Below are 25,241 nucleotides of genomic sequence, written 5' to 3'. Positions count from 1 at the left end.
CTTTTTTATCAAGTCAGAGGCAGGGAGGTGGAGAGACAGACTCCTGCATGTGCCCTGACCGGGATCTACCTGGCAACCCCTATCTGGAGCTGCTGCTCTGCCCATTTTGAGCTGCTGCTCTGTTGCTCAGCAACCTAGCTACTTTAGCACCTGAGGCGAGGCCATGGAGTGATCCTCAGTGCCCAGGGCCAACTTGCTCACTTGAGCCATGGCTGCAGGAAGAGAAGAAAGAGAGGCGGGAAGGGGAAGTGGTGGAGAAGCAGATGGTCACTTCTCCTGTGTGCCCTGACTGGGAATCAAACCTGGGACTTCCACACACCAGGCTGATGCTCTACTGCTGAGCCAACTGACCAGGGCACTTGTATTTTCTTTTCTTTTCTTTTCTTTTCTTTTTTTTAACAGGGGCAGAGAGAAAGTAAGAGAGAGGGACAGACAGATAGGAAGGGAGAGAGATGAGAAGCATCAATTCTTCATTGCAGCTCCTTAGTTGTTCAGTGATTGCTTTCTCATATATCCCTTGACTGGGGGGCTACAGCAGAGGGAGTGACCCCTTGCTCTAGCCAGCGACCTTGGCCTCAAGCCAGCGACAATGGAGTCATGTCTATTATCCTATGTTCAAGCTAGCAACCCCTCACTCAAGCTGGTGAGCCTGCGCTCAAGCCGGTGACCTCAGGGTTTTAAACCTGGGTCCTCCATGTCCCAGTTTGACTCTCTATCCACTGCGCCACTGCCTGTTCAGGCTATTTTCTTGAACTCAACATGAGTCTGTGCTAGGTTGGACCTTAGTTAGATTTGAACCATAGCATATATTCTTATTTCTTGTATTAGAAAATAAAATTTGGCTGAAGCTAAATGGTTACATCACATAGGAGACATTAAAAATTTATGTGCTAAATAGCTAAGCATGAATGAATTGTGCAAAAAGTTTAATTTATAATTATACTTATGAAAGGAGTTAAATCCTTATTTCGATGTAATCTTTTACCATGAAAATAAATGATCTATGATAATAAGATTCTGTGAATTAATAAATAGAATGATTAGTTGAACAGGGATTTGGTTTATTATAGAGCATTTTAAATTCTTGTCCTTTGGAATATATAAAATACAGCTGCCAAAATTTTATGCGAGACCACTGGGCTTTTTCTTGGTACATTAGTGACCCCTAGTGTTCTTTAATAAAAATATACCAGAATGCAGATGTATTTAACATTTGTTCCTTTATATTTCAAATGCAGTTTGAATTCTGAAGTTTTTACATTTTTTGTAATCAGTTTAAAATAGGAATACAATTACTATAGTAAATGATTGGATTGCGGTACTGATCTGTGGTTTGACTTTACTGCTTTCTAAGAGAGCTGAGAATACTTTTAAAACAAGTTCTATGTTTTGTGGTTCAGGAATTGTGACTCTCTCAGCTCACATATATATGATCATATAATCCTGGGGTTTATATAAGCTTATCTGTCTTGTTCCCTGGGATGCCATTTCTCATGCTTATGGATTAAATACTTATTACATGTCAGGCACTGTTCAAACAACTTGACACATTTCATCTAATGGAAAATGACCACCTTGAAATACAGGTACAAAAATATTTCTTGTAGGTTGGGCTTTCCAGTATGCCAACTGAGGTGGAGATTAGTGTGTACCTGGTGTGTCAGGGTGCTACGGATCACATCAGGAACGCATCTAGAAGGAAGAAGCGAGGTAGGGGTGGGAGCAGGAGTGGGCAGAAGCTGAAATCAAGCTGTGGTGTATCCTTAAGAAAGGCCAGTATGGGAGCTTTGCAGAAGAGATGACCTTTCAAAGCTGTCCTGATTTGAGGTGAGAGGGCTTGACCCCAGGATGGTCTGTCAGTGCTATGGGCTGCCCTGGGCAGGGGATATATGACCTTGCATGAGGCAGCTTTTTTCAGCTAACATTATCTGAAGTGGTTGACAACTGAAGCCTGCTTCCCAGGCATGCCCAGCGTCAAGGAGAGTAAGCCCTCTATTCCTCAGGGGGAATCTGGGTGGTGCATCGCAGCTTTGACCACAGCCCACCATTTATCCACTCAGTGTCACCTGTTTGTACATTTTAGGAGCTGCTTCTTCAGAGTTCCAGTGGCCTGCTACTCTGGCTGAAATTTAGTAAGAAAAATGGGTGCGACGGACTAGAGTCCCTGTTGTTATAGTTGGTCTTGAGGGGGTCACACCTGAATCATCTCTCTTCTCTGCTATCCAGTCTCAATTCCTCCTCCCCTCAGCCAGCACATCTGGTCTGCATGGCATACCTGGTGGTGTGACTCAGGCCCTCTGGAGGTCTTAGCCCTTGGTAGCCATGCCCTTCTTGGGCTGGACTTGCTACACTTGTCCACTTAACTGTCAAAATAGGGCAAGCGGTATCAATAGACACCTCAGTGTGTCATCTGCATACCAACATATTCCTCCTACTTTCCTAACATGAACTATTTATATAAAGTATGAAAACTTCTCCCAGAATGTTACTTTTTAAATGATAGGAAATGCTAAGATACTTTATAAGAATACACTTTATTGAAATTAGACTTTTTAACCATTTCTCTATATATAAAATGTGGTAGCACATTTTATAGACTAATATTCAGCCATGAAAAGTCTGTTTATAGACACTATAAAATATCCTGGAAAACATATTAGATGAAAAGAGTATAGCGTAAGCAACTATATCATATAAAAAAGTTGTTTTAAAAAAATCCTCAAGCTTATACATGGGAAAAATTAGAAAGAAATACACCAAAATGTTTATTGTGATCATGTAATGACTAGTACAGTGCATATTTTGTTTGTTTGTTTTGTCTGTGTTTTTTGTATTGTTTTTAAACATTTTACTACAGCCTTACCAGGTGGTGGTGCAGGGGATAGAGTGTCGACCTGGGACACTGAGGACCCAGGTTTGAAACCCTGAGGTCACTGGCTTGAGTGTGGGCTCACCAACTTGAGCTGAGGTCACATGCTCACCAGCTTGAGCATGTGATTGTTAACTTGATCCTGTGGTCACTGGCTTGAACTCAAGGTTGCTGGCTTGAGCCCAAGGTCACTGGCTTGAGCAAGGGGTCACTGGCTCAGCTGGAGCTCCCCGGTCAAGGCACGTATGAAAAAGCAATCAGTGAACAACTAAAGTGTCGCAACAATGAATTGAAGCTTCTCATCTCTCTACCTTCCTGTCTTTTTCTCTTTTTTTCTCTTTTGCTAACAAAATAAACATTTTACTACAATTTTTAAAAATTAAACTCATGGGAAATTCATGTGAATCATTGCACCATGATCCTAGAAGTTAGAGTAGTGCTGCATTTTGTCCTGCCTCAGTGTGAACTGGAGAACACATATTACCACCGTCCCCCTGCCACAGGGCTGCACATCCTGGTGAAACTAAACATCAGAGCTCTAATGTTCTCCTGCAAATTGCCAGCATTCCTCTCCATTTCTGCTGTCTTGTTAAGTTGTATAACTGAACAGGACCAGTGATACTGGACTTGTATATAGTATTACTAATATAGTTGAAATTCTTTGAAGGACAGTTGGCCACTTAGATTAAATGAGTTTTGTTTTTTTCTACATTAATATTGACTTTAGGAGATCATTTGTTTATGATAAACTAGAAAGCCCGGCGGTCATACGAAATGACCGCTGTTCTAGATATTATAAATTGTAATTAAAATGATTTGTGCAAAGGTGTCTGCTAATTCAAACTGAATTACCCAGGGCAGGTGGCGAGGATGCCCCTTTGCTTACTGCCCCACAGGGTTTCCCCCTTCTACTTGCTTAATTGCTTAAAGTAGAGTGCAATGAAGGAAACCACTGGCTGTACATTTCTTAAGAGCCACCGCTAGCTCAATAAATAAAGGTGATTTAAATAATAAAATGTTAATTCACATGTAAAAGATCTCTTTGTACACAACATTTCTTATGTAGATCTTTCCATCATTTTTAAGCTTGCCTTGCAGAGGACCATCAATTATTTTTAATTTTACGTCCGTTCTTTCACGAACTCTTGAACAGGCAACATAAAGTTGACCGTGTCCAAATGCAGGCTCAGGTAAAAAAATGCCAACACGCTTAAGCGTTTGGCCCTGAGACTTATTGATGGTCATAGCAAAGTTTTACAGGAAATTGTCTATGTCTCAATTGAAACGGCAACCCTGTTTGAGATGGAGCCAAATCAATTCTTGGAATGATATGTATTTTACCTTTAGAGGAGCCAGTCAAAGACTTGGAATGACATGAGTGTGGGCTCACCAACTTGTGCTGAGGTCACATGCTCACCAGCTTGAGCATATGATTGTTAACTTGATCCTGTGGTCACTGGCTTGAACTCAAGGTTGCTGGCTTGAGCCCAAGGTCACTGGCTTGAGCAAGGGGTCACTTGGAATGACATAGTCAAGACTATTATGACATTATTTTTCAATTGGAGAACCTCTAGTCTTGTACCATTGCAAAGACCCCTTCTGGTGTTAAGATTTCTTAACAGCATAATAATTGCTCCAATCTTTAACCTCAATTTGTGAGGTGGCATGCCAGAAGGCGGGACTATTTGAATGCCATGGCAACTTCACCCCATTGGCTAGTACAGTTACGCAAGCAACCAATAAGCTATCGGCGACAAACAGACACTTAAGCTGCATATAATAAAGATGAATACCACTACTTCAATAGTGGTATATCCTGTCAGTCTGTATCAATTTAGGAAATAATATTCTATTTCTTATAAACATCAAAATTAATTTTTAAAAATCTGGGTCTGCTGGGGAAATTATTTTTTCAAATGGCATTGGAAGAATAATGTTAAATGAATGTACTATCTATAATTTAAATATGTTAACATTAATTAGTTTGATCACATGAATCAATTTGGTTAAAAATATTAAAAATAAATTTTAGAAATTAGAAATGTCTCTGCTAATTGCACAATGGCAATTATTTAGGCCATCGTTAATTATTATTACACTTAGTTGAGTTATAGTATTCAATTTATTGTAATTACTTAGTTTTCACTTACTGTGGACAAAACTGGTGTTAAAAAAATTCCTACATAGTACCTTTTTCTATTGTAGAAACTCAGTAGTAATTAGTAATTTGTGAAAGAAATATAATAAAGTCTTTGTTTAATAATAGCTAAAAATAATTTCTCTTTTTTAGGAGTTGGTAATGCTTCTCTTAGAATATAATGCTGATACTACTATTGTTAATGGGAGTGGACAGACAGCAAAAGAAGTCACTCATGACAAAGAAATTAGAAACATGCTAGAAGGTAAATATTATGGATCTTAAATTGCATTTACTTTCATTATAGTAAAGATGCGGAATATCAGAGAAATGGCTTCTAATATGCAAAGTATATAGATGATACGGAGCCTGTGCTGTAAAGATAATGTAATTTGGGAGTCACTGATTAGACACACAATCAGACACACACTGATTAGACACTGATTAGACACACTCTTAACTTGATACAACATCACGGCAAACTTTAAAAATCTGTTTATCAAATCTCCAGCAAGATTAAAAGTAGACAATTAGAGACGTGGATCATGGCTGGTAGGCTGCAGAAGCATGATAATGGAGGAGTACAGAGGTGCAGGACAGAGGAACTGTGAAGAGACATAGCTGTTTGGAGTCATTTAATGTTGGGGATGATAGCTATGGCCACCTCCATTACCTAACTGCCAGGAAGTTCTTCTTGATGGATTAGCTTCATTGTTATGAACTTTAAAGGTTAAATTGCACTTAAGACAAATGAGTCTGCAGTAACTCAGAGAGATTTCTCTAAAATAGTTTAAGACAAAAATATTTTGATGCCTACATTGGGAAGCCTTCATGCTTTACGATTATCCTGTGAATGGCCAGGGCTTTGCTATCATTATTTTTGGTAACATTTCTATGGTGGAGAAGAGATTTTTTAATTACTACTTTATGAATAAAGATACCAAATAGAGTTGCAGTTTTACGCATATCCTGTGTTGCTTTCCTTTGCAGTTCAGAGAAGGGCAAGATCATTTTGTATTTAAAGGGGGTTGAATTTTTAATTATGAGTATTCTTAGCTATGTAAAAAACCAAGATCTTGCCTTTTTAACTTTCCAGTTGGCCTTGAGAACTAAAATCTCACTTGTTCTCTAGTTACAGAATGCCTGCTTGTCAGATACTTTTTAGATCAGTGTCTTAATATGCTCTTGCATTTAAAATATTGTATCTCATTTTCAATAGACAGATTGACATGTAACATCTTCTCTGAGGCTCTGTATTATGTGATTTTAGGGAGATACTAGATGTTATGCCTGCCCTTTAATAACTTGTGACTTAATTGGGAAGATGAGATAATGCCTTTGATCCTGTTCTACCATTTTAACTGTAACGAGATGAGAACCCAGAACTGGGCTCCTCCTGACAGACTGGAATCTGACAAGTTGACAGTTAATGTGGCCAGTTGTACAATATGTTCTAAGGCTTCCAAAGGGCTTAGCTGACTTTATAGGCACTGATATACATATTTGCAAATATATTTTCTCACTTGGAATATAGAAATAGAAACTTAATCGAGTGATGTTGCTCATGAAGAGATAGTATCACTTGTGGATAGCATGTTAAATGGGTTAGATGGCAGGAGCACATCTACAGCCCACCCAGACCGTGGTAGACCAGGAACCATTTCAGAGAGTAATACATGTAGAAATGAAATGTTTCCCTCTCGAAAGACAGACTTCAGTAGACAGAACACAATCATACTCAAGTATCTGAAGAGCTGTTTGGAGGACTTCTTTGTGACAGACCAGGGCCAGTTGATGTCCCAGCTGATGGACTGCCAGGGAGTTTGTCTTTGGGGGTGGTGTATTGGAATGAAGGCTTGGGTTGTCCTGAAAGGCTTTGTGAGTTTTCCATGCATGGAGATATTTGGAAGAGCGGAGATTACTACTTGCAGGAACTAGAGAGGAATACCTTCTATATATAACTTACTGTAAAAATTTTTGATAAATTTTCAACCTATGGGTAAATTTTAAGAATAGTACATTGAAAACTTGTACATCCTTAACTTAGATTCAGCAATTATTAACATTTCGCCACATCTGGCTTATCCTTTTATATATTATATAATGTCATTTACTTTTAGTTTCTTTTGCTGAAATGGGAATAATTTGCAGACATAGTGATACTTTAGCCTTTAATATGTCAGTATTTATCTCCTAAGAAAATATTTTCCCACATAATTACAATGTATTGATCAGTTTCAGGAAATATAACATATAATACCATTTTACAATATACAGTTTATATTGAGATTTTGCCAGATACCCAAATAATATTCTTTGTAGAGTTTTTCCCCCTCAGTCCAGAAATCAGTTTAGGATTCCATATTGCATTTAATTTTTACATCACTCTAGTCTCCTTTTATCTGGATTAATTATTTAAACTTTGTCTTATGTGATCTTGACCTTTTTTGGAAAAAAAAAATTGTAGAATTGTTTGTGGAATGCCCCTTGATTTCACTTCTATTCTTTTGTGTAATTAGATTCAGGCCGTGCATTTTTGGCGGGAATATAATGTAGGTGAGGTTGTACCCTTTATGTGAGCATCACATAGGAGGTATATGATGTCATTTTGTTCCATTACTGGTACTGTTAACTTTGATTCCTTGGTGGTCCACTGTAAAGATGCCTCTCCCCTTTTGTGATAAATAATCTGGGGGGAGAAAAATTGAGACTATGTGCATATCCTGCTTACTAATAAACTTTTACTACTGGTCTTAGCATTCATTGATAATTCTTGCCTGAATCACTTATTGTAATAGAGATCGCAAAATGGTGATTTGCTTTTGTCAGTGAAGAACATTTGCCCAGTTCTCCCCTGCATTTCAAGTGGACTAGTGTCTAACCTACCCTGTGCATGTTTATAGGTGTCTTGTCAGAATGGAGTGAGACTGTGATTTCTGCAATCCGTACTAACTCTGGATTCTAGTTTTAAAGAAGGATAAAGAGTTAGTTTATAGTCATGTTATAAACTTTAAGACAAATAATATTTGGATGGATGGATTTGCTTAAAAAGCATTTATTGAGGTATAAAATATATGGATAAAAGTATACATCTTTAATGTCTAGCTGACTGTTTTCACAAATGGAACACATCCGTGTAAACAGCACTCTGGAAGCCTCACCTCCCCCCACTGGAATGTTTTTTGTTTATTGACTGGATCAACAGTTGTCTTGCAGTGTCCTGAATGAACTCGGGACAGAAGCATGTGTAGGGTTTTCAACTCTAAATCTCTATTTTTCTTCATTTATGAATCTGGACAATCTAGAACAGGCATCCCCAAACTACGGCCCGCGGGCCACAATGCGGCCCCCTGAGGCCATTTATCCGGCCCCCACTGCACTTCTGGAAGGGGCACCTCTTTCATTGGTGGTCAGTGAGAGGACCACTGTATTTGGCAGCCCTCCAATGGTCTGAGGGACAGTGAACTGGCCCCCTGTGTAAAAAGTTTGGAGACCCCTGAAAAGAAACATTAGGTGTCCTTTACCTCTCTTTCCTAAAGTTTAGAACCAACATTTTAAAGCATTCTCTGATTATTCAGGAAGTATTTATATTTACTCGCCTGATATGCATTATGCCAGACACTGTCATAAATGCCTGGGATCCACAGAGGAGTAAGAACAGGTACCTGCCCTCAGGAGTGCCTGAGGGGATAAGCAACCCTCCGGGTAATACATGCGGCAGTAGAGGAATGTACGAGAGGGATAGGGACGTGACTTCTCAGAGAGCTCACAATCCACTAACCATAGTACCAGTGAGAGGAAAGATTGGGAAAGTTCGAAGAGCGTGAATCCAAGCCAAACAAGGCAAGGTGAGCCTGCTTAGAGACTTGGCTGCCTTCCTCTGAGGTCAAGGGTGTGGTCTGGGTGTGGAAAATAAGACTTGAGACTAGAAGATGGTGGTATATATTAACATAAGCAACTTCTTAAAGCGAAGGTAAACTAGTTCCAGCTATTTCTGTACTCGAGGTGTGTTCCCTGTAGTTGAAATGCGATGGCATGCATAATATCTCCTAACAGTTAGCATACAGTAATCACTAACTTTTAATAAATGTTCATTATTTCTCAGGAAGAACTGAGAAGACTTGAACACATTTAAGTGGGATTTACAAGCCTTTTTGTGAATCGCTTCTTTTTTGTAAGCCAAAGCAATTCAAATGTAGCAAAAATGAGACCTTACATATTCCAGTCTCTGAAGTCAGATCGCCAGCTGCTCTCATTCCCCGCGAGAATGGCTGGGGGAGCAGCACAGGTAGTGACAGAGCATGGACTCTGGAGCCAGCCCGCCCAAATTCACATCCTAACTCCTACTTCTTGGCTGTGTAACTTTGGTTCATCCTAACTCCTACTTCTTGGCTGTGTAACTTTGGTTAAATTCCTTAATCTCTTGTCACCTCAGTTTCTCCATCTATAAAATTGAATAATAGTAACACTTAACAGAGTAGTTATGAGGATCTAATACTCTTCATGTGCTCTCTCTGAATAGCACTTGGCACATAGTGCTATAGTATTTGTTAAAGAGATACATTTGTATTCTACTTGTATATAAATCTAAATGCATTTCTGTGGTTTGTGCATTTTCCTACCATTGCTGTTTCTCATTATTACTTTTCATGTTCTAAGATTCTGAAAGGTATGAACCGCTCTCCCCACTTAACTACCTTTTCAAGGCAGATATGTAGTAGCATTTCAGCATGGAATAATTATTTGTGATAGGTATTATAGTTGAGTAATATACTTAAAGACCTCTGAATTGAAAACAAATTCATTTGAACCTGAAAGAAGTTGAAATCTGAATCGGAAATATAGGGCAGTGAGGATAACAATAAAGATTAACTGCATTTGAATTACAATTCAAAACTTTTTTACTTTTCTTACCATGTTCACTTTGTTCTTGAAACATCTTTGTAATGAATTTGCTAACAGGATCCTGACTGGGGGGGGGAGAGAGAGAGAGAGAGAAAGATTGAGTGTGTTTATTTTCTTTTGCAGCTGTAGAAAGGACTCAGCAAAGAAAGCTTGAAGAATTACTTTTAGCAGCAGCAAGAGAAGGCAAAACTGCAGAACTCATAGCTCTGGTAAAAAAAAAATTATTTCTTTTCACTGCAGGAAAATTTTTACTTAATGTTAACTTTATAATTTAGTAGACTTCTGGGACCCAAATGCTCAAGATAATAATAATGGGCCAAAAGTCTTTAAATATCTAAAAACATGGTAATAGTTTGCTCAGGCTACATTTTAAATGTTGATTTTTTTTCTCTGGATTTCTGATACACATCCCTACCTCCAACTGAAGACCCCCATGGTTTAAGAATCTGATTTTTCAAAGCAAGTACTTAAGTAAGGACAATTTAAGAGTGAAGCATAATATACAATATTCTATAAAAGAATAAGGTCTTCTAATTTTGATGTGCAATTTCTGATAGGTATGCTATACTTCTAGAAAGTAACATACAAAGAAGTGACAGTATTTTGGAATATTTATATCTTGTCAGAACAGACTGAAAGCTTTATGCACTTTCTTTCTTAAGAGACCTACTTTCCAGTTTCCATTTCCTGCATGGTCTTGTTAGGCATGAAACTAAATTGGCTCTAAATTCAAGACTGAAGCACTGACATTTACTTTCAAGTTATTTCAGCTCATTTGAAGGGCCTCTTTGGTTTCCAAACATAGTGCTTAAAATATTTTTTTTAATTTTGTGAAATGGGGACTGTATAAAAAACTTTTTAAAGTAGTGATCTGGAAACAAAAAATTATTTGAATTTGACCATTTCCACATTTAACACGTGGTTTTTGAGCTCTTCTCAGTGACTATCTGGTAGACTGATTGCTAATTTTGCTGTCACGATGTGAATTGCAAGACTGGCGGAAACAGACAATCACAGTGAAATGTAAATCTGGGTGGGTGGCACTGATATAGTGTGGTGTCCGTTGTCAGGGGAGTGTGAGACCTGAGGCTTCATGGCTCCTTGGGGACAAGCATGGGGATGACATGCATTAACTGGTTTAGTGAGCAAGAAGCCGTTGACAGCCCAGATGTCTAGGAGCCCACTGTATGCCAGGCTCTATGGTATGAGGGTTCACCTAAACATTATGGGAGAAAGTCTATCTTTGATATATAATTCTGCATTGCGTTTCTTCAATTATTAGCTCAACAGACCCAATCCCCCTGATGTTAACTGTTCGGACCAGCTGGGAAATACACCCTTGCATTGTGCAGCTTACCGGGCTCATAAGCAATGTGCCTTAAAGCTTCTAAAAAGTGGAGCGGACCCTAATCTGAAGAACAAAAATGGTAAGCATGTTGGTGAAAGCCATTTTGGGTCATTTTGAAGCTATAAAAATAAGTCAGTACCATATAAAATTATGTGTTTTGTTTTAGTATCCAGCCTTTGTTAAACTGTGATTCATGCTCAGTTTTGAAGTCAAGTCATTCACACAAAAGAAAAAAAAATAGCCTTACTAATTTACTTCCCAGTTAAGACAAATATTTCATAATTAGTGCCTACTCCATAGGAAGCACTAATGATGACTAAGATAGATTTGCATCCTCAAGGGAATGATAAGTACAGTTGAGTCTTACTATTTGCACTACTTACATTCTATAAAGTTGTCGTCAACACTGAATTAGTAAATACTGAACCACTGTTGCTAGGGGTAGTGTAGTTACGTTCCTGCAAGCCTCTGATCTCAATATTTTTGTTTACTGATCAGTACATAACCTTGTTTTATGTGTGTTTGTATGATAAACTTATTTTGCATACTTTTGTGTATATTTTTAGTTCATTACCACTGAGATCACTGCCAACAGCACTAGAACGCATGCCTGACCAAAGCGTATCTAACACTCATGCTCCCTCCCCATAAAGCACATCACCGGCTTCCTGTGCTTAGGAACATTGGATAATACTGCATCATGCGTGGCAGTGAGTTTCATCATGAAATTCACTGACAATAAGCCAAAAATAGGAAAAATGTGGCCCTGATAGGCCCTGACGAAGACTCTTGTGTATAGTATGAGCACTGAAGGAAGAAGGCAGGGATGGACCTCCTTTCCTGCCTCACGGGGAATGTGGGCATCAGAAGACTCATATTTTCCACCACTCTGGATATGCCTGTGAGTGACTGAGAAATTGCTGTGAGTCTTCATTTTGGAGTGACAAAAAATTTTAGCAATAGGTGAATTTACAAGTGTGGAATCTACAAATAGTGTCAACTGTACAGGCCTGACAGTATCAGAGATTGAATTGGATTATCAGAAAAGAGGCTCCAGGCCCTGGCCGGTTGGCTCAGTGGTAGAGCGTCGGCCTGGCGTGTGGGGGACCCCGGTTCGATTCCCGGCCAGGGCACATAGGAGAAGCGCCCATTTGCTTCTCCACCCCCCCTTCCTCTCTGTCTCTCTCTTCCCCTCCCGCAGCCGAGGCTCCATTGGAGCAAGGATTGCCTGGGCGCTGGGGATGGCTCCTTAGCCTCTGCCCTAGGCGCTAGAGTGGCTCTGGTCACGGCAGAGCGACGCCCCGGAGGGGCAGAGCATCGCCCCTGGTGGGCATGCCGGGTGGATCCTAGTTGGGCGCATGCGGGAGTCTGTCTGACTGTCTCTCCCCGTTTCCAGCTTCAGAAAAAAAAAAAAATACACACACACACACACACATACAAAAAAAAAAGAAAAGAAAAGAGGCTGCAGAGGTGTGTTGGTATTCAGAGGGGAGCATTCCACTGGGGCTTATGCACATCACTTATTGGGATGCTGCTCTCTGCCTATCACCAACCTGGATTAGGATTTGTCAGTAGTACCATAGGACCCTGTGTTCACCTCCATCATAGGCTAAATGCTACCCCATGGTGATTTTTGGCCTATGTAGCCAACAATCAGACTGAACTAATAAGGGTGGAGCTAATATTTAACTGTCTATTTTACCCAGCACCAAGGGTAATGCTCAGCACAGGATGGCTTCTACATGTTGAATATTTGTTGAAGGTTTGGGTAACTAGAAATAGCTACACAAGGAATAGTTATTTGATAGATAGACCATGAAGTCTTAGTAGAATTAAAAAAAAATGGCTAAATACTTTTGTTTGTATCTCTAACAGCTACCCCCCCCATGGTTTTTCCCTTTTAATATAAACAATGCCATTATTATCTAGTAAGATTTTCATAAGCAGAAGTTTGGGAGAGAGTATTCTATGCAGAGGGGATTATGAGTAAAGACATTAAGGCAAAAAATATAAATCAGGTTTAGGTGACACCCCTGGTTTGGTACATCCAAATGCATGAAGGGCATTTTGGCTGTTTCCATGTCTTGGCCACTGTGAACAATGCTGTGATGATCATGGGTGTATGTGTCTTTACGTACCCATATTTTCAAGTTTTGTGAGTATATACCAAGTAGAGGGATTTTGGGGTCATATATTATCTTAATTTTTTGAGGAACCACCATACTTTCTTCTATAATGGTTGCACTAATTCAAATATACTTTTGCCCTGTAATTTTCATTAGTAACTGAAGTTGAACATTCCTGTTAAACTGTTCTGATAAAAGTCAAGATGTCACCTTCTGAAAGTGTGTGTGTGTGTGTGTATGTGATTTTAAATCATAAGAGTAATATCAAAAATATAGAAAGTTTTAGAAACAGAAAAGAACACAAATTACCAAAGTACAACCTGTTTTACTTCAGCATGTTGTATATTCTTCTAATCTATTTTCATGCCTACTTTAGAGCACTTTTAAATGCAGAAGTAATGTTTATTTATGATTGTAGTGGGGGAAATGAATGCATCAAAAAAGTGTAATCACCTATAACCCACAGATTTAGTTTTTAGTTGTTAATTTTCTATGGTAGACTAGATTTTTTTTTAAGATGGATTTTTTTCCAGAGCATCTTTTATTAAGTTTCTCACTTTTTTAATTGAGGTATAATTGACATATAACATTATATTATCGTATTTCCCCATGTATAAGATGCACCCCTTTTTCAAAAAATTTAACTGGGTACATCGTATACAGTTTTTGTAGATTTTTACTCGCATTTCCCGCTTTTGCGCTCATTGTTGAAGACAGTGATTCATCATCAGACACAGATGATGACAAGCTAATAATGGATGGAGTTTTGACAGTGATGAAGAGTTGTATGAATTTTATGATGAATAAAACTTGAGTTCAATAACTTTGTGTAATACATTTTCTTTCAAATTTCAGGCCCCAAAATTAAGGTATGTATTATACATTGGGGAAATACGGTAGTTTCAGTTGTACAACATAATGATTTGATATTTGTATGTATTGTAAAATGATCACCACAATAAGTCTAGTTAGTATCTGTCACCACATATTTACATATTTTTTTCTTGTGATGAGAACCTTTAAGATTTACTATCTAGGTAACTTTCAAATACACAATCTAGTATTAGTAACTATAGTCACCATGCTGTACGTTACCTCACGAGGATTTATTTTATAATGAGAAGATTGTTTTGACCCCCTTCACCCATTTTGCACACTCCTGTCCCTGGAAACCACCAATCTATTCTTTGTTACTTTTTTTTTTTTTTAAGTTTTAAATCATGCCAACTGAAGAATATAAGCAAAAGAAAGATCATGTATTACTAACTTAAGAGTACAGAGGTAACTCATGGTATTCTGAAGCAGGAAGTACTGTTAGGCATCAGAAGGGATGGAATAAGGAACCAGGAAGCTGTTAGGAAACAAGAGGGCTGCCACTCATTGTATGTGTAGCTTTCTGTCGTTATTATATGGGCTGTATTTTCAGTCTCTTAGCAGATCAGCTGTTTTGGTTTTTCAATATACTTGGTGGAAGATTGCTGCCCTGTATCCCCATACAGTAGGATCTTTTTTTTTTTTTTTTTGTATTTTTCTGAAGTTGGAAACGGGGAGGCAGTCAGACAGACTCCCGCATACGCCTGACCGGGATCCACCTGGCACACCCACCAGGGGGTGATACTCTGCCCATCTGGGGCATTGCTCCGCTGCAACCAGAGCCCTTCTAGCGCCTGAGGTAGAGGCCATAGAGCCATCCCCAGTGCCGGGGCCAACTTTGCTCCAGTGGAGCCTTGGCTACGGGAGGGGAAGAGAGAGACAGAGAGGAAGGAGAGGGGGAGGGGTGGAGAAGCAAATGGGTGCTTCTCCTGTGTGCCCTGGTTGGAAATTGAACCCGGGACTCCTGCATGCCAGGCCGATGCTCTACCACTAAGCCAACCGGCCAGGGCTAGAGTAGGATCTTTTAACCTCAGTTTCAAATTTCAGTGGAAGATAATCTGATGGTACCCATGTGTGTTAGGTGTCTGCCTCTGGTATCATCAGGTGGGATGATGGGGCAGGGCCATGTGGCACACACATGGCTGCTAGGGCCTTTCCCAGAGGGTGTGAAAAGGGCAACGCTCAGAGAATGTTGAAACGTGTGTTCTGGCAGATCCCTCAGAAAGTGTTTGGTTTATGGCCTTTAAATAGAGTTGACACATTAAAATCCCGTATTTTATCAAGCATCAATAGTTTTTCCATAGTCCCTAGAAACATAGTCTTCGTGGCTCACCTTCTGGATAGTAGTATTCACATGGCTATAATATAATTTTCGTCCCCAAAACTCCAGTGATAAGGACAATTATTTCTTGATTTTTTTTCTATGACCAAATTTTCTTAGTCTTTTTTTTTAAAACAAGGTAGGTAGAGATTTGGTAAATATTGATTCTGTTTTTTTCTAGTTTGTCACATTTTTTCATTCAGCAGATGCTGAGCTCTGCTGTGTGCTAGGAACTCTCTTATGTGCTGGAACTCTAATAGCGAGCAAAACCCAACAGCCCCCATGCTCTCAGCTTTTATTCTGGTGGAAGGGCATAGATGAAACGTAAATACTCATAATGCCAGGTAGTAAGGTGCAGAAAAGTAAAACAGGGTGAAAGGACTTGAGAATGACGGTGTAGGGAGGAGCTGTTTTTTTGGAAAAAGAGTTCAGGAGACCTTTCCCTGATGTGAGTCAGCACTCAGCTGAGCTGAATTGAGCAAGGGAGTGAGCTCTGAGGCTATCTGGCAGAAGAGCCCCTGGAGCAGTGATGAGCAATCTTTTGAACTTGGTGTGTCAAAATTTGCCAAAAAACTGAGCATACCTGGGGTGGTGTGTCACTTCAAGAAAAAAACCATAATTTCTCGATACTTATAGTTTAAATAACAAAAATGTATAATTGTAATATATAACTGTATTTAATAAGCCAAAAACTAATTATTTAACTTACCTGCTTAGTGACTTTTTTGTTCATCTGTCAGTTGGTTTCTTTTGTTGGTCTTGGTATTATTTAACTTGTGTGGGTGCCATGAACTAAGATAAGTGAGGGGGAGGGGGAATTCTTTAACTAACCTGCCTATTAGTGACTTTTTTGTTGCTGAATTTCATTGGCTAAATCTTCAATTGAAGGTTGGTATTTTGTACTCTTCAAGCCCAAGCAAGCACTACTAACTTCAATCGTCAATCTGTTTCTTTTGTTGGTTTTGATATTATTTAACGCTGAGAATAAGGTCTCACAAAAGTATGTAGAGGGAAAAATTGTGAGTAAAGCCATTGCTATATTTTTCAGGATGCTAAAAGTGTCTGGTAATCGGTTCCAGGCACTCCAAATTTCCTGTTTGTAGCGACGCTCCTCTTGATTCTCCAAGCGGCACCTTCAGATTCTCAAGCTTTGACCTCAGGTCGACAAACACCTGAGCCCAGATGCTATCTTGAAATTCTGCAAGTTGCATCTTATGTAAATTAAGACGGCTGCTGCTATTTCTAATGGCGGGAAACAGCACCCATAGCACAGGCCCTCGCCTCTCCCAGCCTCCCCCTCACTTATCTCAGTAATGACAGTCAATTAGAAATCCAGGACACCCCAGAACAGTAGATTGGATGATGGTTGCTGTGGTTATGTGGTTGCTGGAAATGGCGATCACAGGGCCCCCAGAGATGCGTCCCCTGCGGCATTCTGCTGTTCCCTGCTTCGTCAGCAGGAAGTGAGGTCAAAGATCCCCTAATGGCCTAACCAGAGGTCCCAGAACTAGATGCTCTGTGCCGGAGTTCTGTTGTTTTGGCCTACAGACCTCCAGCACGGAGTGTCTACACTACAGGAATGTTTTATCCTCGGCTACTGCACCTGGCCGTGCAGGAGCCGAGGATGAAATGTCCTTCTCGGCATGCGGCCCCATACTTCTCTGGTGAGCGACCGCGTGTCATCAAAAATGGCTACATGGGTCAGTGCTGACCTGCATATCACAGGTTCGCCATCACGGCCCTAGAGCAAAGGGCAAACATGCACAAGGACAAACACGTGTGAGACCTCTGGGGTAGGAGAGCACCTGACATATCTGAAGGACAAAGTTCCCAGGGCCGGGTGGTGGGGGGGCTGTTGAGGGGCTGTTGAGGGGCTGTAACCTCCGAAAAGGAACCAGAGGCCCAGCCCTGTGTGTGGGTGTGGTTGGAGGGTTGGAGGCAGGAAAAGGGATATGAGAGTGTTGGTTAGGTAGGATGTGACATGTTTGCTAATCTTTATCTTTATACTTACCCTTTACTGCCCAATCTTTCCCTTTCCATTGTTTTGTTATGCCTTCTTCATACATTTGAAGAATTTATTTTTGTGTTTTCTGTTCTTTCATTGCCTCATCTGTTTCTTCCTTTGCCAGTAGTGCACTTTTAATGATTGTTTTTGTAATGTTTTAATATCAGATAAGGTTTTCCCTTACTAGTCTCCTTTTTTGAGGATTTTCTTGGACATTTTTAATTCTGTGATCATCCACATGGCATTTATAATAATTTTCATAGGCTCTTAGCAAAAATACTGTTGACATTTAATTGAAATTGCATTCCATGTAAATTAATTTGAGGAATGTTGACATTTTTACTTAGTTTTTTCATTAAGGGAAAAATCTGTCGTGCAGAATTTACCTATTGGATCATTTGTGTTTTTTAGCTTACTCTGTGTGGTTGATAGGAGAGGTGGTGCAGTTTTGAAATGACTGATGTGGTGCCCATCCAGGTAGGGAGGCTGTTTCATTCTGTTCAAAGGCATTTTGTTGCATTCTGTGTGCTGGCCACTTTTGGCATTGAAGGCAGAAATGAAGGCTCTGTACTGGGAATTCAGCTTGTTGGCAGGAGTTCAGGATTTATTTCTGGTATTAGGGCAGAATTCTATGAAAGAAATCACACTGTTGTCCTCCTTCCTGCCTGAAGGAATAATTTCTCAAATTATTGCCCTGTAGATAGAATGAGAATAACAGAACTGGCAGACCTTTTTATTGGTCTATGTGTTAGCTAGAAAACCCAAAGTGATTATTAATTTTTCAGTTAACATGATAAGAAGGTTTTTCCATACTAAAGAATATGTGGTCAGCCCCAGAGTTAACCCTCAGTAGTTCTATAACTACCTCTAAGATAAAACTTCAACCCATGAACCTCTCTCTGTATTTACTGCTGTCTGCATTTTGCGGACTCTCTAGTCCAGACCACCAGTAACTTTTACCTGGAGACAGTTATTTGTTTGTGACTGTTATCCTTGCTTTTCTCTTGCCCACATTTAGAAGCTGTTTTCTACATAGCAGCCACAGTGAAATTAAAAAAAAATTTTATTATAGAAATTATCAAAGCTTAAGAAAATTTAACAGTGTAATGAGTTGATGTACACATCACCTTCTTTCAGGAATTATCAATAATGATTATCCTCTTAACATGTTTTTCCTTTATACATATATTTATAAAAGATCACAGCTCCTTTACAGAAAACTATGGCCCTGTGCTAGTTGCACAACTCTGTGAATACACTAAGTGGCATTGAAGTAGATACACTTTCAGTGAAGGAATTGTATGGTGTATGAATTATATTTTGATAGAGCTATTAAAAACATAGCCATGATAGCATTATCCTATTATAATTTTTAAAAATCATCAAATAGCCAAAGTTAACATTTCCCCATTATCTTACAATTTTTTAAACACTTTGACAGAGTTTTAAACATGTCAGATTATGTTTTTCTTCTAGTTAACATCCTTCAGTGGCTTTATATCCTATTGAGAATAAAACTCCTTATACTGGTTCATAAAGGTCTGACCTACAAAGCCCTTACATAGTGTGGCTTTGTCTACTTCTCTGACTGTATCACCTGCCCATTAAATAGTACCTACCTCAGGGCCTTTGCATTAGCTGTTCCCTCTGTTAGAATGCCTTTCCCCTGTGTTTTCAGGAGGTTTGATTCTTCCTTTAAATTTAAACATTCCGTCCTCTGAGGCCTTCGCTGACTAGTACTCCAATCTCCAGTCTGAACTGTTCTCCCAGTCATTCTCTGTAAAACCAGTTACTTAAAAAAATATTAGTATGGCATGGTTTATTATGTGCTCTATATCCTTTTCTATTTATTGTGTTTTTTTCTTTATCCATACTCCCTCACTTTTTGTTTCATATTCACCGTTAAGTCCTCAGTGCTTAAAATATCAATTGATGCATAATGGACTCTGATTAGGAGATATTTATACAAAAAATTGCCCAACACATACCAGGTGTCTGAGTTTTATACAAAGGTTTTTGTACATTGAGGCCTGCGCAGGTCCCAACCTGTCTGTGGTTTGGGGTTGCTACCTGCCTCATACAGCAAAGTAGAGGCTTGTCCTCTGGGAAGACAGAGTCGTCTTCTCCTCTGAAGAAGCCTCCTACACAGATGGCTGTGGTGTCATCCAGGGTGGGGGTGGCTGGGTTGAGGCCTCATGAGTCTGGGTCTTCAGTTGAGGTAGAGAAGACAGACAGTGGTTAGAAATAGAAAGTCTGGGTGTTGTTACCTCCAGACACGTCATCCAGCCTGGGCTTCATGATAGTCAAAGGAGAGGAGTCCTTAGTAATAAACTAATATATAGTTTTAAAAAGGTTATTTGTAGAATATATTAACTTAGTGCATAAACAGAGTTTCAGTCTGATAAGCTATTTTTTGTTTTGAAGTTTTATGTGTAGTTTTTGTTTCTCTAGCAATTAGAAGCTACCTGAGGTTGCAAGATTTTTTCCAGCTTGCATCCTCATGTAGTGAGTGCCCTACTCACTTCAGATCTCAGTAAATAACTTTGACAACCAAATTCTGTTTTTTGTTGCTCGGCAGAGCATAGCGTGCTTGCAGGTGTGAGGTTGGGAAAGTCACCATTGTATCTCGCTTGTCTCATTCTCCATTGTCACGTTTTCCTTTGGTCCTCAGTTGTGGACCATCACACCCTTAGCTTGTGAGGTTATCTCTCCTGCCACTTCTCCAGTAAGGCAGCTTTATAATGACCATGGTAGACTGGATAATGGCCCCACAAAGAGGTAATTAGTTACGTAACTTGAGAGAGGGAGATAATTCTGAAATACCTAGGTGTGCGCAGTGTAATCACACAATTCTTTTTTTTTTTTTTTTTTTTCATTTTTCTGAAGCTGGAAACAAGGAGAGACAGTCAGACAGACTCCCGCATGCGCCTGACCGGGATCCACCCAGCACGCCCACCATGGGGCGACGCTCTGCCCACCAGGGGGCGATGCTCTGCCCATCCTGGGCATCGCCATGTTGCGACCAGAGCCACTCTAGCGCCTGAGGCAGAGGCCACAGAGCCATCCCCAGCGCCCGGGCCATCTTTGCTCCAGTGGAGCCTTGGCTGCCGGAGGGGAAGAGAGAGACAGAGAGGAAAGCGCAGCGGAGGGGTGGAGAAGCAAACGGGCGCTTCTCCTGTGTGCCCTGGCCGGGAATCTAACCCGGGTCCTCCGCACGCTAGGCCGACGCTCTACCGCTGAGCCAACCGGCCAGGGCAATCACACAATTCTTAAAGGGTGGAGGGAGGAGATTCAGAATATCAAGAGAGAAAAATGTAGGGATGGAAGCAGAGGTTGGAATGATGTGCTTCGCAGCGGAGGGAGGGACCACAAACAAAAGATGTCTGTCTGTGGGCTACGGAAGCTGGAAACAGCAAGGAAACCGTTTCTGCCCCTGAGCCCTCAGAGGGCTCCTACCAGCACCTTGCGTTTAGCCCAGCGAAACTAATGTGGGCCGTCTGACCTCGTGAACTGTAAAGGAGTTAATATGTTCTGTGTTAAGCCAAGAGGGTTGTTGGGTAAGCCTGGAAGGTTGTGGTTATTTGTTATATAGCAGCCACAGGAAACTAATAGTGATTTAAGGCAAGAAAGCTTGAATGGTTACAGAACTTGTCCACGTTCTGAGGTTAATCTGATTTGCAAGCTTAATAGCTATGCAAAGGAGGCCATAAAGAACTGAGGTGGCAACTCTGGGAAGGTAGTTTTGGGGGAGCAGAAAAAGGTAAAGTTGGTGGAATAATGAAAGAATATTATGTGCTGCAATTGCATTTGTTGTGCAACTAAGCTCTCAACAGCCATCTTCCTTGTATTCTACCTAGATCAGAAACCCCTTGACCTTGCCCAGTGTGCCGAAGTGAAGCACATTCTCAGTAATAAGGTATGTAGTAATAGATTATATTTGCACGATAATTTTTATTTAAAAAATTTTAAATTCACTCTAAAATATATAGATGCATTTTTAATGAAAAAATGTTTTACCATAGGCCCTCTACAAAGCACTGAAACGATTTGAAGGCCCTCTCTGGAAGGTAGGTTGGAATGTCTTTTTAATTATAAAACTGCAAAGAATTCTGAGGTGTTCTGTTTTTGTTAATTTTTTTTCAATTATTTCTGAATAATTGAAAATGTGATTAATCATTTTTGGATTTTATAATGCAGCCGTTTTTGTACTGCTGAACTTCATTAGGCATCCTCCTGTAGCAGTTACTGTCTTTTGTGGTCATGGTCTAACACTTAAGTGACTAAGTTTGTGCAGAACAGAGTGGGGAAAATACATTTTTTTCCTTACTTAATCATAGAATTATAGTATTGTTTTTGTTATGAACATTAAACCATGGAATATTTAGGAAGAATTTACTGTTTGAATTGTCACAGAGCACACATAAAAAGACTCTCTGTTTCTAAATATTTATATGCATTTTGGAGTTCAGTTATTTTCTGTAATTAACTGTTTTAGAGCATGGAACTTCTTCTGCACTTGCAAGCACTCCCTCTGTACATTTATGCTTAACATTGTATAAAATTAGGATAATTCTCTTTTTTTTTTTAGAAGTTTATTCAGGACTCTGAGGAAATTGTCTTTGAAGCCCACAACTGCTCTATTTCCTGTTAATATCCCTGACCAGTATTGTCAGAACTATGAACTGTGTTCATCGTTGCTCTTCTCAGTCCGTCGTTTCTTCTGTTCCCTGTCAGCTGTGGTGGTGATGCGTTTTCATTACTGCGCATAGCACTTGAGATCATGTTTGATCACTTTTTAATGTTGAAGTGGTATTGTCTAGTTGAGAGACTCAAGTCGAACTTTCATAACTTATTTATCTCTTCTCAAATATTTGAATCTAGATGTGTCAGCTTGGAAAATCTTGGTCATTTTTCCCTTAGAGTTCAAGATTTTTTGGCTGGAGATTATTCTGGGTGGTGTTAGAACATGGAGTCCTTTCATGGTATAGGAAGCAGTAAGTATTATGAAGGTTTTATTAAATGTCAGCATGTAAATTTTAAAAAATTAAAAAGTTTTCACTTATCTCTTTTCCTTTTACCTTTATAATTTAATATTTATTTTGAAGGCCTGACGCAGCCCGTAAGATTTATCGCCAGGGGTGCAAACACCTCACTCAAGCAGTGTGCACGGTAGGATGACACGCATCTTTTGCTTGAACCATGAAATCATTTCTGCAAGCGATTACCCTAAATTATTTGTATAGCTGCCTTGTTAAATTTTGGGGTAGAAACTACTTGAGAATAAATAATGCGGTTGACTCACCATTTTAAAACTAATCAACTTTTGTTTATCTTCACATATTATGGGATGAGAGATGAGTGATCCAAAGACATTTATAGGAACTATGTATCATATATGTACAGGGTGGGCTAAAAGTAGGTTTACAGTTGTTCATATGGAAAATAATACAATAATTAATAATATAAGAATAAACTGTTTCACATACAGCTATAAACCTACGTTTGCCTGACCCTGTGTGTGTGTATAGCTTGTGTGTGTCTAGTATATGTATAGAATGTGTATATATTTACATGTTCATATATGTATATAGGTATTTGTACATGGGTAAATCTGGACAATGGAAGATTTTCTGGTGTTAAACTAAAATTTAAAGCCTGTGTCAAAATTAGGATTCCTAGGGTCTTTGTATTTACTTCTGGCTGTTTTACATCTGTCAAGCAGGAGAAAGTCTCAGACTGGAGCCGAGACAGGGTCTCCTGTTTCCCACGTCAGTCCTTCAGGCTGTCAGCGAGCCACAGCAGCCCGGCCACTCCTCAGAGCTCGGTGCCTGCCTTTCTCAGTGTGAACACGCTCGGACCAGCAGTGTTCACACCTCAGTTGCGTTCCGCAGCAGTGCACCCAATGACACAAGCTGGTCCCTTTCATGTCCTCATACCCCTTCCTCCTCTCATCACATTAGACCAAGGTCCGGGAACCTCCTTCCGGTCTTATCCCTCTAATCTTTTTGTTTCTTCTTGTGATCCAATCCTGGTCATTCTCTTCTGTTCCTGCTCTTTATTCTGCACTCCACAGCCAGGTTTTTCCTTAGTTGGGTTCTTCCTCTTGTCTACCTTAAGCAAAAACCAAACAGACTGCTTCCCCTGTCCTTTTAACATTTCTTGGTTTTTAACTTTTCTGGAATTGATTAGTTCCTGCTCTATTATGCTTCACCTTGTTTGATCATTTTATTCTACTAAGCAACACATACCAATGCCGACTGATAGAATCTAGGGCATTCGTTATGAGGTTGCTATAACGCAGGCTCCATTCACTTTCTGATTTTTTAGGTAGAAGCTTAGGCTATTGATTTAAGATCTTTTTCTCACGTAGGTGTTTACAACTGTGTTTTATTTTTTAAATAAAATGTAAACTACACCACATAAAACTCACCATCTTTAATTTTTAAGTGTACATTAACATTATTTTCACCATCCATCTCCGGATCTCCTTTCGTCTGTCCACCCACCCTAAACTCGGTACCCATTCAGCAGCAGCCCCCCATCCTCCCCCAGCCCGAGGCAGCCACCGTTTTGCTTTCTGTGTCTATGAGTTTGACTACTTCAGGTACCTCAGATCAGTGAAGTCATACGATACTTGTTTTTTTGTGACTGACTGGCTTGTTTCACTTAGCCTAATGCCTTCAAGTTCATCCATGTTGTTGTATGTGTCAGAATTTCCTTCCTTTAAAAAAAAACAAAAATTTTAATTGTAGTAAAAAAAAAGAAAAGCTCATAACAAAATTTAACGTCTCAACCATTGAGTGTACAGTTCAGGAGCTTTAACTGTAGCCACGTGGGTGTACAGCATCTCTCTGGGACTTCTTTATCTTGCACAGGCTGAAACTGTTTGCCCATTAAGCAACCCCCTATTTCCCACCCCCTCATCCCCTGGCACCACCATTCATTCTATTTTATGTTTCTTTGAATTTGACGTCTTCAGCTACCTCATGTAAGTGGAAGCTACAGGATTTGTTCTTTATGACTGGCTTATTTCAGTTAGCATAATATCCTCACGGTTCATCCATGTTGTAGCATGTGACAGGATTTCTTGTTCTAATGCTAGTAATATTCTTTTGGAGATATATACCACATTTTCTTTCTTCATTTATTCATCAATGGACATTTGGATTGCCTCCACCTCTTGGCTGTTGTGAATAATGCTGCCGTAAACATGGATGTGCAAATATCTCTTCATGATCCTGCTTTTAGTTGTTCTGGATATGTACCTAGAAGTGGAACTGCTGGATTATATGGTAGTTCTATTTTTAATTTTTCAAGGAACTTTCATGCTGTTAGCAGTGTACCATGGCTTTAATTTTAGTTTTTCCACATTCTCACCAACATTTATTTCCTCCTCTTCCTATTTTTTTTATTTTTTTTTATTTTTAATCAAGTGAGAGGCAGAGAGACTGATTCCCACATATGTCCCTACCAGGATTCACCTGGCAGTGGCTGTCTGGGACTGATATTCTGCCTATCTGGGGCCACCACTCTGTTGCTCAGCAACCGAGCTATTCCAGCACCTGAAGTGAGGCCATGGAGCCATCCTTAGTGCCCAGGGCCAACTTGCTCATTCAAGCCATGGCTCTGGGAGGAGAAGAAGGTTGGGAGGAGTATA

At 39.8% G+C, this 25,241-nt stretch overlaps 1 protein-coding gene across 3 annotated transcripts in view; it reads left to right on the top strand.

Annotated features, from left to right (window-relative positions):
• OSBPL1A (oxysterol binding protein like 1A) overlaps positions 1-25,241 on the top strand; it is a 264,920-nt gene that overhangs the window by 54,216 nt on the left and 185,463 nt on the right. For all 3 annotated transcript variants that reach the window (XM_066246326.1, XM_066246325.1, XM_066246324.1), the window contains 7 exons: positions 5,160-5,271; positions 10,035-10,120; positions 11,194-11,338; positions 21,442-21,500; positions 21,607-21,651; positions 22,505-22,578; positions 22,690-22,753. In XM_066246326.1, coding sequence (XP_066102423.1) covers positions 5,160-5,271; positions 10,035-10,120; positions 11,194-11,338; positions 21,442-21,500; positions 21,607-21,651; positions 22,505-22,578; positions 22,690-22,753 — 585 coding nt within the window. The remainder of the gene's footprint in view (positions 1-5,159; positions 5,272-10,034; positions 10,121-11,193; positions 11,339-21,441; positions 21,501-21,606; positions 21,652-22,504; positions 22,579-22,689; positions 22,754-25,241) is intronic.

The sequence above is a fragment of the Saccopteryx bilineata genome, chromosome 11 (genome assembly GCF_036850765.1).
Source record: "Saccopteryx bilineata isolate mSacBil1 chromosome 11, mSacBil1_pri_phased_curated, whole genome shotgun sequence".
Classification (NCBI taxonomy): domain Eukaryota; kingdom Metazoa; phylum Chordata; class Mammalia; order Chiroptera; family Emballonuridae; genus Saccopteryx; species Saccopteryx bilineata.
This window is presented reverse-complemented; position numbering and strand designations above follow the sequence as displayed.